General features: G+C 42.1%; 1 protein-coding gene across 1 annotated transcript in view; it reads left to right on the forward strand.

The window, feature by feature from the left end:
- Positions 1–750: 750 nt before the first annotated feature.
- The window catches only part of gnptab (N-acetylglucosamine-1-phosphate transferase subunits alpha and beta), a 28,034-nt gene continuing 14,667 nt past the window's right edge, over positions 751–14,117 (forward strand). The window contains exons 1-9 of the mRNA XM_072672495.1: positions 751–1,017; positions 2,117–2,202; positions 2,498–2,617; positions 4,392–4,442; positions 5,736–5,932; positions 7,223–7,287; positions 7,468–7,602; positions 12,294–12,455; positions 12,605–12,784. Coding sequence (XP_072528596.1) covers positions 886–1,017; positions 2,117–2,202; positions 2,498–2,617; positions 4,392–4,442; positions 5,736–5,932; positions 7,223–7,287; positions 7,468–7,602; positions 12,294–12,455; positions 12,605–12,784 — 1,128 coding nt within the window. The 5' untranslated portion in view covers positions 751–885. The remainder of the gene's footprint in view (positions 1,018–2,116; positions 2,203–2,497; positions 2,618–4,391; positions 4,443–5,735; positions 5,933–7,222; positions 7,288–7,467; positions 7,603–12,293; positions 12,456–12,604; positions 12,785–14,117) is intronic.

The raw sequence follows: 14,117 nt of genomic DNA on the forward strand, positions 1-14,117 counted from the left end.
GACAGCACTGAGATTAAGACAGACACACCAGGCTAATAATAATAATAATATGAGCTAAATATAACTGGCCACGTGGGGGCGGTAACGCAGCACGAGACACTACGCATGGCCACTTGTAGCGTCAAACTAAACAGTACATTTGTTTATCAGTTAAGCCCATCTGCAGACGTGTAGAGCATATATGGCGACCTCAGCACAGTGCCAACACAGCCGCATCTGACAGTCTTCCACTGTTCATGAGTACACTGGTGAGCAGGCGTGCTTCCCGAACTGCAGTGCTGGCTAACCGCTAGCTAACCAGGCTGTCTGTAAACATGTGCGCAAATTAGAAACACAGCAGAAACTTCACATACTTTATAATCACGCGCACAGCACGACGTGTGGATGTACAGCAATACACATCATCGCAATAATCGGCACGACTAAACGATATTAATGCGTTAAAACCTATTAATACTTATTTTTAACACTAATCGTTAAAAGCGCGCGGAGAACGCGGCCTGATTGGTCAGATTTCAGCCTATAATAGACGTCAAGTGATTTGTGATTGGCTTCTTTTGCCTCTGCAGGACCAATCAGTCAACTCATGCTGGATCATGACCAAACCGAAAGCGATGGCGGGTTGATCTGCAGTGTTATACATCCACCGCTAGAGGCAGTCCGCGCGCCTGTCCTCCGGAGAGTCTTGTGACACGCGTGGTTTCGTCAGCAGCGCCAATGAGGAAGCTCAGTGTGTTTGGGTCGTGATCGGTGTGAACATGAGAACTGCTCCGCTCTCCGGCTCTTCTCTCTCCGCGTGAGGATGGTCGTCCTGTCTCCCAGGACCCTGCAGTGACTAACACTCAGCAGGAGCACAGGGAGAGATGCGGATCTCCGAGCGAAGCCATGGTGATGATCAGCTCAGTACTGAAAGTGCTGCAGAGGCAGACCTACACCTGCCTGTCCCACCGATATGGACTCTACCTGTGCTTCGGAGGAATCGTCCTCATGATCGTGTCCGCCTTTCAGTTCGGGGAGGTCAGTTTACCGAGAGGACCGCGCGAGAGAGCAGTCCTCCTGAATGTTCCCTCATAGCTCGGAGAATTTAGGACTCTGCAAGATACTTAAGTGTCTACTGCTTATGTCTACACCTTCTGTGCTGCTGTGTGTATTCTCTTATGAGCCTTCTTTCAGCCTGGCGTGGTCATATGGTCTCATATTCATTAGATTTGTGCAGCCCCCTCCTAGTGACATATGCTCACTGTAGTACGGGTAGTGACGTATGCACCTCCACTAGTCTTAAGTAGATACCCTGTCCCAGATGTGTACTCTCTTGAAGCCTCCAGGGGTCTTACCAGTACTCTTTGTTGGTATTTAGCCTCGTAAAGGCTTCACTGGTCTCTGATGGGTGGTGTATACTCCTTGTCATTGGTTATACCTTTGTAAAGTGTTTACTGGTCTTTGATTGGTGGTGTATATGAAGGTATAAACAATGACAAGACTGGTCTTGTATCTGATGGGTGGTGTATACTCCTTGTCATTGGTTATACCTTCGTAAAGTGTCCACTGGTCTTTGATTGGTGGTGTATACGAAGATATACCAATGACAAGACTGGTCTTGTATCTGATGGGTGGTGTATACTCCTTGTCATTGGTTATACCTTCGTAAAGTGTCCACTGGTCTTTGATTGGTGGTGTATACGAAGGTATAACCAATGACAAGACTGGTCTTGTATCTGATGGGTGGTGTATACTCCTTGTCATTGGTTATACCTTCGTAAAGGCTTTACTGGTCTTTGATTGGTGGTGTATACGAAGGTATAACCAATGACAAGACTGGTCTTGTATCTGATGGGTGGTGTATACTCCTTGTCATTGGTTATACCTTCGTAAAGCCTCCACTGGTCTTTGATTGGTAATGTATACTCCTTGTCAGAGGTGTGTATGCTCTTACACCCACCAGTGATCTTTGAGTAGGTGTACACTCCTTGTCGTTGGTTTATACCCTTGTAAAGCCAATACATAGGCTTTGATTGGTGGTTCTGAGCCAATGGCTGAATCTCTGATAGATCCCGGTATAGTGCACTAAATGGAGGAGCATAAAGGAGCATGTCGTGATTGTGTTGTCTCCTGGCAGGTGGTGGTGGAGTGGAGTCGGGACCAGTATCATGTCCTTTTTGACTCCTACAGAGACAATGTGGCTGGGAAGTCCTTCCAGACACGGTGAGTATCTCTTCTGTTTTGGCCTTCGATTCGGCACACGGGGACTGTGTTGATACACAGTATAGAAGTCTTGAGGAAAGCTTTAGAGTTTGATCTCTGTGAATGTTTAACAGCTGTCGTGTGGTTGAGTAATCTTCCTCTTGCTGTCTGACCACTCTAACCATCATTGCCATCGCAGTAGAAAGTAGCTGAAGCTTTCTCACACTCTTTTGCATGAAGCCCTTTTATAAAAGAGATGCTTTTCCACCTCTTGATCCATGTATATTGCTGAGTATTAATGCTTCTTGTCTTTTAGGCTGTGTTTGCCAATGCCCATTGATGTGGTTTACACCTGGGTGAATGGTACGGATACTGATTTGATGAAGGACCTCCGTGCGGTGAGGCAACAGTTGGAGGAGGACCAGAAAAAACTGAGGTGATGCAAACACACACAATAGCTGTAGATACTCACCTAGCAATTCATTTGGGGCACTACATAGGAATGGCCTCCTTTTTCCCCTCTTAAAACGTCTCAGTTCTTCGTTGCATCGATTTCACAAGCATTCCTTTGAGATTCTGGTCCACATTTGAGGCAACTTTTGCTTTGTGATATGGTGCATTATCATGTTGGAAGTAGCCATTAGAAGATCTTGAAGGGATGCACATGGCCACATTCATTTATTTTTTTATTAACTGGTCCAAGTTTGAAGAAAACTCTCCTCACCACCCCAATGCTCCTCCTCAATCAGCCTGAACTGTTGACACACGGCAGGTTGCATCCATGGCTCCAAAATCTGACCCTACCATCTGTGTGCCTCTGCAGCAATTACGATGCGTCAGACCAGGCTGCATTGCCCCAGTCTTTAATTATCCAGTTTAGATGAGCCTGTGCCCACTGCAGCCCCAGCTTTCAGTTTTTGGCTGACAGAAGTGGGGCCTGATGTGGTCTTCTCTTCTGCTGTTGTAGCCCATCTGGCTCAAGTGCTGGATGTGTTGTGCATTCTGAGATGCTTTTCTGCTCATTACAGTTGTACCGATTGTAACAGGGGCATATGGAATCATATATAACTCCACATAGAGGGCCTGGTTTGAGCACAATTAACTTGGCCGCACAGCCCTCATATTGTTCTGAACTAAATGTATTTGTCCTTGCTTTGTTTAGGATGGAAAACTCTTGGTTTAAGCAACAATTCAAGTGAATGAATTCAAGTATTGAATTAATTGTGCTCAATACACCAGAGATTTTAGCAACCGTAACCCTCTGTTATTACCCTTAAACAGACATTTAATGGAACTTTAACAATAGCACTTTTTGTATGTGGTGTTTTTTTTTTGTTTTTTTTTTATTTTGAATTGATTTAAAGTATTAGACGTGTACTTGAATGTGAACTTGCTGTTTCTAAACTGGTATTTTCATATTTTATTGCTCTATTGCTCTGAAATATGAATTTTAAACACGTTAAAAAAAGTTGTTTGGTGGAGCTTAGCAAGATTGCACTTCCCTACTTGCACGTGTTCCTGTATTGTGACAGTTTTTATTTTCCCATAGCTCTAAAACTGTTCAAATGTGCAGTTACTCAACCAGTAACTGCTGTTCTTTCAAGCTCATTAGATCTTATTTAGGATAGGATCTAAAAATACAACCTATAAATAGTGTAACACTGTAAATATCAGGATTTATAGCCAGCTATCGTGTATTTAAGTCTGGGAACGATATCGGTATAAGAAAGGAAAAAGTGGTATCAGTTTTTTCTTTAGTTACAATTATAACTAGAGGTGGGCAAAATGACTAATTTGTCATATGATGAAGTTTGTTATTGTGATTTTTCTGTGCATATTGTGGATATCATCAGTGTTTAAGAACACAGACCAACTGCATGTTTCATTACAATGAGCATAATTAACTCTTAAAATTGTTAAAGGAGGAAATCTGTATAGCAGGCCTCACATTCTGCCACTACTGGTGCATTGTGTCTGTATGTCAATGAATTGTGTCTAATGTCATGTGTTGTGAAAATGTATTTAAATATAATGATATAATACTTTTATCAAATCACCCACCCCTAATTCTAATGATACATATATATGGGGTTAGTTGCAACATATGCCTCACTGCCCCACATACTACTTACTGTATGTATTAGGGAATGGTTGGGCACTTTGGTGGTTCCATTGACTGTGCATTAAATAATATGTTGTGTCTCACTTAGGGAGAAGCTGGGGAAGAATGCAAGTGACACGACTGAGGCACCCAAAGGAAGGTGGGGGAAGACAGAGGAATTTCAGATTTGTGTTTCATCAGCCATGATTCTGCAGAGTGGTGCTTGAGTTAGCGAGGCTGTGGTCTAAGTGTGATTACTTCCTGTGTAAACTCTTCTGGTGGGGTTTGAAGTGCAGCAGCCATCTTTCTTCAGTTTTAGACCACTGTGTATTGAATGACTAGAATGACTAGAGATTGCATGTTATCTAATGGCCTAGTTACAGCCATTCACTGACTTACTATCAGTCATGACTGTCTTAAGATTTGAGTACTCGGTCAGTGGTGCACTATTGATTTCTGTGTGGTCTTCAGCATTTTGAGATGAAAGTTGGATTAGTGTTGTGTGTGTTTTGTTTGTTTTTTTTTTTTTTAAGGTCTTGGCATGTATTTGTCAAGGTCAGACATTCTCAGTTTCCTCAAGTGATCAGTTCTTGTGAATGAATTAAGCAGATTATGATCAAGTGTCATCACTGTTCCCTTATATTAGATTAGGACCGCTGGTGTTTGACTAGGTCCCTTTTTAATCTTCCTAGTCATTATCAGCCCAAAATAACTTCTCTCATGCTTTGTGCACAGGGCTTTTATGGTTTTGACACACTATAGTTTAAAAGTTAGTGTTTTCAGAAAAATATATCTCACTGGATTGGAGATAAAATAGTCTAGCAAATAATATGAATATGATAGTTTTGAGAACTTTCACAACTTTTAAATGTTATGTTTTGTTAGGAGTCCCATTAACTCCTGGTTGTACAGCAGCTATCCTACATGGGGTTCAAAAATAATAACACGACTCAGACGTCAAGATAAAGTAAAGCAATAAATATCCAGAATGTGACAAAAATTATTCTGAAAAATTATGATTATTATTTTATAATTTTTTTATTAAGTCACCCGAGTATGTATTTAAGTATTATATGCAGTGTTAATGAACACAAATGATTAATCTAAATACAACTGTTTGGGGACTATTTTGCCTCACAACAACCTGTGTATATCTGGCATTAATGTATGTTAAGAAATACATTTAGGCCAAATAACGCTGTTAAATAATGGATCTGGCATCAGGCATTGTATTTCTAACCACTTGGTGAAACTCACCAAATCACTCTGATTGCCTTGGAGTACAGGTTAACCATATATTTAAGCACAGATGGTCTAGGTTATTAAATATAAAATAATACATTCAAAACTTTTGAATAGATCACTGTGCATATTTGTGATTTACTGTGTGTGTGTGTGTGTGTGTGTGTGTGTGTGTGTGTGTGTGTGTGTGTGTGTGTGTGTCTTCTGTTAGGCCTGAATGCCTGCTGTCCCACTGCATCATGGCTCCTGCCCTGGTGCTGGACCCAGCACTTCTGCCAAACATCACCCTGAAGGAGCTGCCCTCTCTCTCAGCAGCGCTGTCCTCCACCAAGCAGCTCCTGCAGGTGGCCAAACCCCTGCACCCTTCAACGAGCGTCTCTGTTCTCCTCTTCCACTCTCAGAGTGAAGGTGCTGTCACTTCTACACATGCATGTTTGTTGGGTGCAACATCATTTTGTGTCTTTTCAGGTTCTAAATCACTTTGAAACAGTTGAAACAGGTGAAAGAGAGGAAGCCCTCAGCTTTCTGCTGATACCAGTCCAAATCTTAGACAATGCAGGAATAGTAGTACATTAAATGAAAGTTACAGTTGTGTAGTACACTTGTGTGGACTCTGCACAGTCCTTTACACTCGACCTTCCACTGAGACGGCTGCATTGAGTACTAGGGTTGTTGACCCAGGACAGAGTGCCAATCCATAACTTGGCATATAGACGTACACTCATTCATTCACACACCAGAGCAATTATAGAGTAACCAATTCTCCTGATCACGTTGTTTTTGGACTATGGGAGAGCATAATTCTTCCACCGCTCAGTGTGATGCTCGCCTCCCCTCCACCGCTCAGTGTGATGCTCGCCTCCCCCTCCACCGCTCAGTGTGATGCTCTTCGCTCAGTGTGATGCTCGCCTCACCCTTCACCACTCAGTGTGATGCTAAACACTCCCTCCACTGCTCGGTGTGATGCTTGCCGCTCCCTCCACTGCTCGGTGTGGTGCTCGCCACTCCCTCCACTGCTCGGTGTGATGCTCGCTGCTCCCGTCACTGTTTGCTGTGGTGCTCTCCTCCAAGCATGTACATTTATGGCATTTAGCTGTAGAGCTGTAGAGCTGTCCAATGTCATTGAATATAGCAGCAGTTTGGAAAGAAGTAGAGTCTCGGATGAATTACATGCTCCCAGTGTTGCCAGAATTCCTGTGATTGGGGTGATTTCTCAGAATTACCACTAGCGATCAGTGAAAATTGGGAGAGAAAAAAACAAAAACTGTTAAGAAAGTAAAACCAGCAGCAACCCTTGCTGACTCAAAAACTCCAGCAAAGGGGAAAAGAGAACACAATCATGCATCACACAACTCTGCAGCTAATTCCAATGTTTGAGAGCTTCTCGTTTGTATAAATCATTTGAGTTTCACAATAATATGGTCAGAGTATGAAAGCTGAGGCGTTGATTGACCAGAGATTTAATTTGACACGTTCTCGGGGGGGGGAACATTAGATTGTGATTCTCAGGCATGGAAGCTGGAATAAGATGAATATGGAAAACGTGCACATCTTTATTTCCTCTGTGTTATGATGCAGACTGCATGCTGATAGCGTTCATCGGCTAGATCTGGTGCGATGCAGGTGTTAAAATGAATGTGAGTTGATAGCAGAGTGGCCTTGTCTTTTAATTCATTTTGTGTCCTTTTGTTTCTTCAGCGGATTCCGCTTATTTAGACGCACCGAAGGACATTCCGAAGCACTCCGTCTCCAGAGCCTATCTGGTGAGAAGTCCTACATTTCTGACATGTGAAAACAGTACAATTTTAATACCCAGTGATCCTGTCAGTTCAACCTGTATAACATTCTTTCGCCTCAAGCTCAGAACACTTTTAAGCAAGCCTGTCATGTATTGACTTGTTTGCATCTGTCTGTCTGTCTGTTTGTGTGTTATCTCTCTATAGACAACAGATAAGGATGCCCCTAGCCTGGTACGGATTCAGACGCTGGCCTACCTGAGTGGCTTCCCTGCATCTTTTAAAGAGACTGAGCAGCTGAGGGTCAAGCTGCCATCTGTGGTGACCAGCAAAATCAAACAGGTGAGAACTGATGCTGGATTAGAGGAGATAGATAGTGGGAAAGACCACAAGGTGTCACACAAGAGCCTTTGTACAACTGTTGTTGCCCCCCCCCCCCCCCCCCCCCCCTTTGATTTTTAGAGGCAGCTGGTCTTTTGCAGTGGTGTGTGTGTATGTGTATGTGTATGTGTCTGTGTTTTGTAAACATTAATAGTGATGTTACAAAGATCTGTATGAAGTCTATAATGACAGCCATTGCTAATACTATTGTTTTTTTAAACTATTCACTATTTTGAACGTCATCATTTGTAGGCATAGACATATACCGATCAGCCATAACATTAAAACCGGTGAAGTAAATACTATAGATTATCTTATCAGCAAGTGAATAGGCAGTTCTTGAAACTGATCTGTTGGAAGCAGGAGAAAGTGTCAAGAAATATGACTATGGTATAAAAAACCGCAACCAAATTAATATCATTAATAATATAATTAATAGAAATTAATTATATTAATAGACTATAAAATAGTTTTTTTAAGCAGTCACTATTTTATATGGATTTTATTTGATTTAAGAGTAGTGAATGTAAGAGCTTGCTCTGTTGGGCTTTGGCTGGTGAAGTGTAACTCTAGCTGGGGTAGTAGTGGTGGGAGGGATAATGTTATAACACCTGTTTAAAATGGAACAATGCCAGTGTCTACATAAAAAGAGGGGTTAGCTAACCCTCCATTTCTGGCATCTTTTCTTCCTCTTAGGACCTTAAAGGCTGTTCTTTTTCTTTTCGCTAACCCTGATGACTAACACCTGTGTCTTTTGTTGTGTCTCACCTGCAGACTCTGATTTTTTTTTTCTTCTCCTGCTGTAGATGTTGGTGTTTGCTGATGTTTATACACACTGTACCATTTGCTCTGTTACTCTGAAAGCTCAATAACACTGTTTTTCTCTTCTTTGTCCGAGAGTCTTCTCGTTCCATCTTTTCTTTTCATTCCCATTCTGAAGCGGAGTCATTCTACAGTGCTGCTTTTGCTAGTCCCACAAGGTGGTGCACTATTTCACCGAGTTGGGTGTGGGTGTGTGGATGTGTGGTGTAGGGGGTTATGAGGACGGGGTTGTCTGTAGTGTTTTGGTGTGAATTCAGTATGATTTTTGTCATGCCGTAACAAGAGATAGATAGGGGGAGAGAGACGGAGAATGATCCAGGCAAAAGAAAGAGATAGGGACAGAGAAAGAAATGGGAGGGAGAGCGAGAGTGAGAGCGAGAGAGAGAGAAAGCTTGAGAAGGTGAGGGAAAGTGAGAGAGGAGTGGAGTAAAGTGTTGAGAGGTGGTGTGTATTTATAGCTCCTTTTAGACTGACTGCTATGTTGGTGAAAGCTGTCCCTTGACCCCTATCATCCTTGTGTATGTTTCTGTGCGTGTTTTAAGAGCGTAATGGACAGTGATTGTGTGTGAAGCTCTGTGTGTCAGAGAGACTGAAAATGAGTGAGACGGGGAGAGAGTGAATTTGTGAGAGATAAGAGATTATTAGATACATAGAGAGAGTGTGTGTTGAGAGAGAAGAAAATGATAGGAGAAGTGTATGTGTATGTATATGTAGAAGTGTCTATAGGCATGTAAACAATCAGAAACGTGTTACCCCCATCAGTAACAGCATCTCAAGTTTGCATGTTACTTTGCTGACTTTTGCTGACAGGTAATGTCATTTGCATTCAGATGTTTCCTATAAGGTGGATTGATCATGCTTTGGGCTTGTGTTGCAGCCAGTGGCATCACTGGTAGAGGAAAGAATGGATTTGGTTCATTATAGCGGATGCTGAATGAGCTATAGCCGAAGCTGAATGAGCTATAGCCGAAGCTGAATGAGCTATAGCCGAAACTGAATGAGCTATAGCAGAAACTGAATGAGTTTAATGGGTTAGTCACTATTATAATACATGTTATAATATTGTATAGTGCCACACTAGTGTTGTTACAGTGTATTTTCATGCATTTTTAAAGTTAGGCAAATGTGAGCACACACTCGCTCACACCAACACCTACACATTTTCCTCCTCTACCATGATGACATGGCACATTCAGTGGCGCAGCCTTCCAGCCTTTGTCATGTGTGAAATATGTGGCTTGGATGTGAGTAACCATACAAACGTTCTTGGAAACAGAGCTACTGAGTAAAAGCTATTGATAGACCGGCAGCCTTCTGTGCTCTGTTCTGTCCATGTGGGGATTAAAGGAGGCATGTATGGAAGAATGTCAGCCACGGGGATGCGCTTGCGTGTGTGTGTGTGTGTGTCTGTGTGTGTAAACGGCATTACAAGAGGTGATAAAAAGTGTTTAAGAGGGAGAACCTGATCCTGTGAACACACTCATCATTGGAGGACCTTGACTTGGCCCTGGAGTGCGCTAATCTGCCTGAACTATTCCAGGAGAAGAGAGGAGAGAGGGATGAAAGGAGGAGTAACTGTAGATCTGTGCTGCTGTGGATTGAGGCTGGAGGTGGACAGATGATGTGTAGATTGGTTTTAGACTGTAAGGTGTGTGTGTGTGTGTGTGTGTGTGTGTGTGTGTGTGTGTGTGTGTGTGTGTGTGTGTGTGTGTGTGTGTTCGGTTAATGAAGTCATTTGAGAGGATACTGTTCCCAGTAGTACACACAAGCCGTGAGATGCATGAAGTTTGCCAAAGGCATTAGACAGGATCTTTAGCATGTGTGAAAGCAGCACCATGGCCACTGATTGGACCAAGAATTTGCTGGTTATTGGATCCAGTGTGATTAGATCCAGTCGTTGACTATGTTACTGAAACCATGTCATCATGTCCCACATCAGAGGTTTGATGTGTGTTTGTTGGTCACTCAGGTCACATTAATCAAAGACATGGCAGAACAGACAAAATACACACGGTAATGGAATGTCTAGGAGACATGTTATTATTTATTTATTTATTTATTTACAATCGTTGTTTACTCTTGTTTATTCTCAGCAGTGGAGTCATTCCTTTTTGTGTTTATTCTTAGCTCCTTCCTTTTTTTCCCCCCTAAATTCCCATGTGGTTGGGGAACAGGGCCGCAGCTGGGCAGACAGGCTCATTTTGGGAACTGATGTGTCCATTACAGCTGGTCATTGTATTCTGTTGGCCCTCTGTGCTTAACCACTCATCACCCAGTCCCACATTCCCCTTTTCACTCTCTAACTTGTATTTACAGAGGATGCATGCATGTTATAGTGTAATGCCCCGAATTACATGATTTTACTTTTTGGAAACATTATTATTATGGTTTTGATGCTCCACTGACCTGTAATAGCGAGAATGGCATCTGTCATTCCTGTTCCGGGCCTGAAATGCCTGAAGTGCTGCTGCACCAAGTTGGAGAACTGTGTGCTGCCGTGTAACCCAAGTCATATTTATATAAAATTATCAGTCCACATGCTTCTTCCACTAACCACAGTGCTGGTTCTGTGTCTCTCAGCTTGTTAAAAGATGCATGCTTACAGCTGTCCATGAGGGGGGGCTCATGGCATGTTTTTCAGCAGTGGCGTAAAAGTGGGTTACACCTTCAAACTGTAGGGGGAGCCCAGCTGCAAAAATAGCCATAGTTCTTGCATAATACTGCTTTAAGCCAAGACTTTTTTTCTTTTTTACTGGGGAATGCCAAAGTCCAGGAATAGGCAACATCTGTGTCTGGAAAACAGTAGCAGAAGCTGAAAGAGTTGGAGTGGTTTATATTGGAAACGATGATTGTTGCATTCCTTGGTTGTGTTTGTTACAGTATCTGCATTACATAGTGTAAACCAAAAATCTAAGGAATTAAAATAATGAAAAAAAAAAAAAATTTAATATTGCAATATTTTTGTTAATTGTCTTTTCTTAAACTTATAGAAAGCACACAGGGCACTATTCTCTAACAAAAAAGAAAGTGCAACACGTTTAACAGTCTAACAAAATAAATAAATTATTGAATAAATTCAAGTCACTTCCCAGAGGAACACTAGAGCAAGTTTCAGCAAAAGTTAACTCAAAAATAATTCACAGTAGTGCAGAAATCAAATCATTTATGTAACAAACAGTACATGTCTCTCTCTATCTCTCTCATATATATATATATATATATATATGTGTATGTATATGTATATCTATATGTGTGTATGTGTGTGTGTGTGTGTATATATATATATATACACACACACACACAAACACACACATAAACGCATGTGATCTATAAATGGTTAAAAAGACTCACAGACTACACTCTGATCAGACTTTTAGAGACGTAGCCTATACACCTCTCGGACAAGAAATCTGACATTTTTTGGACTATATATGTTGACAGAGAGCCATTTCAGAACCAACAATGATGTGATGCATCGATGCACATTATGCAAATCGTCATAATTTTGTAATGGATTGCGTCAACACGTCGCCCCAACCCCTAAGTATGATGCATTATGCCTAATTAGGGTTGGGTTATCATCAGCAATGCCTGTTGCTGGTTAAAGGCAAAGATAATTATTAGCGATACCTGTTGCTGTTAAAGGCTGGTTAAAGCTAGCACTTCAGCATACTCCAGCCACCAGGATCTTAACTTTCATAAGTCACTTTTAAGCTTCGAATCGTCATACCTCAGTACAGGAGCTGTTCATGTTGTATTAAAGTCTGTTAATCATTGATGCTTCAGGTGTGATGATGTTACTGTTCTAAGAGCTCTAACTCGTCCTGCAGCTGCAGCTTTACTCTGAGGCCAGCATTGCCCTCCTCCACCTGAACACAGCGCAGGACTTTACAGACCTGCTCCAGCAGGCAAAGAAGAACCTGACCCTGGATGGCAAAGAGCTCACCGTTAGCCCGGCGTATCTGTTCTGGGACATCAGCGCTGTCTCACAGGTAACAGCAGGCATTGCACACTGTGTATTAGCATACCTCACCTCCTGTAATCAAATTGAAGTGGATTAGAGCTGAGGGAGTGATAAAATGGATGGATGAATGTCAGAATTGAGAGATCAATGCATGCCTTAACTGCTTTACGTCTCCAGTCGAAGCAGGACGAGGATGTGTCAGCCAGCCGCTTTGAGGACAACGAGGAGCTTCGCTATTCGCTACGGTCAGTGGAGAAACATGCCCCGTGGGTGCGGCATATCTTCATCGTCACCAATGGGCAGATCCCTTCCTGGCTGAACCTGGACAATCCCCGTGTTACCGTGGTTACCCATGAGGTGAGCTACCTGTCACTTTTTTTTGTTGTTGGAGCTCTTAACAACATTATCTCAAAGTTACTTAAAAACATAGTCCACTACAATCAACTGATTACTTCAAAATGAACATATAACTAAAATGAACAGTCTTGTGCAAAAGTTAGGGCACCCTGACTAAATTACACATTTTGTAATTTTGAATAGTAGTAAGCCTCTGTAGGTCTCTGTAGCCAATCATACATAAAATAAATAAATAAATAAATATATATATATAGTGCCCTCCATAATTATTGGCACCCCTGGTTAAAATGTGTTCTTCAGCTTCTAATAAAGTTTTTTTTCTAAATAATATAGGACCCCGATGGAAAAAAGAGTAAAATCCAACCTTTAACTCAAGTGAATTTATTCAGTAGGAAAAAAATCCTACATTAAGAAATAATTGTTTAACATCAAATCATGTGTGCCACAATTATTGGCACCCCTGATGTTAATACTTTGTACAACCCCCTTTTGCCAACAAAACAGCACCTAATCTTCTCTTATAATGTTTCACAAGATGGAGATAGAGAATATCTTCAATACAAATAGAGGGATCTTTGACCATTCCTCTTTGCACAATCTCTCTAAATCATCCAGCGACCTGGGTCCTCTCCTCTGCACTCTCCTCTTCAGCTTACCCCACAGGTTTTCAATGGGGTTGAGGTTTGGGGACTGAGATGGCCATGGGAGGAGCTTGATTCTGTGTGTGGTGAACCATTTCTAGATTTGGCCATATGTGTTGAGTCATTATCTTGCTGAAAGACCCAGTGACGACCCATCTTCAGCTTTTGGGCAGAAGCCACCAGATTTTGTTTTAAAATGTCCTGGTATTTCAAAGCATTCATGATGCCATGCACCCTAACAAGGTTCCCAGGGCTTTTGGAAGAGAAACAGGCCCACAGCATCACTGATCCTCCCCCATATTTCACAGTGGGCATGAGGTGCCTTTCTGCATTCTCAACTCTTGTGTTACGCCAGACCCACTTAGAGCATTTGTTGCCAAAAAGCTCTATCTTAGTTTCATCTGACCAAAGCACACGGTCCCAGTTGAAGTTCCAGTACTGCTTAGCAAACTCCAAACGTTTGCGTTTATGATTGTGAGTGAGAAAAGGCTTTTTCCGTGCATGCCTCCCAAACAGCTTGTTGGCATGCAGATAGCGCCTGATGGTTGTTTTGGAGACTTTGTGACCCCAAGAAGCTACCGTTTGTTGCAATTCTGTAACAGTGAGCTTTGGAGACCTTTTTATTTCTGCGTGGTGGCAAAATAAACTTCGTCCTCGTCCAGGCTTGTTTACCACTGTTCCAGTTGTTTTAA

Source organism: Salminus brasiliensis, chromosome 2 (genome assembly GCF_030463535.1).
Source record: "Salminus brasiliensis chromosome 2, fSalBra1.hap2, whole genome shotgun sequence".
Classification (NCBI taxonomy): Eukaryota; Metazoa; Chordata; class Actinopteri; order Characiformes; family Bryconidae; genus Salminus; species Salminus brasiliensis.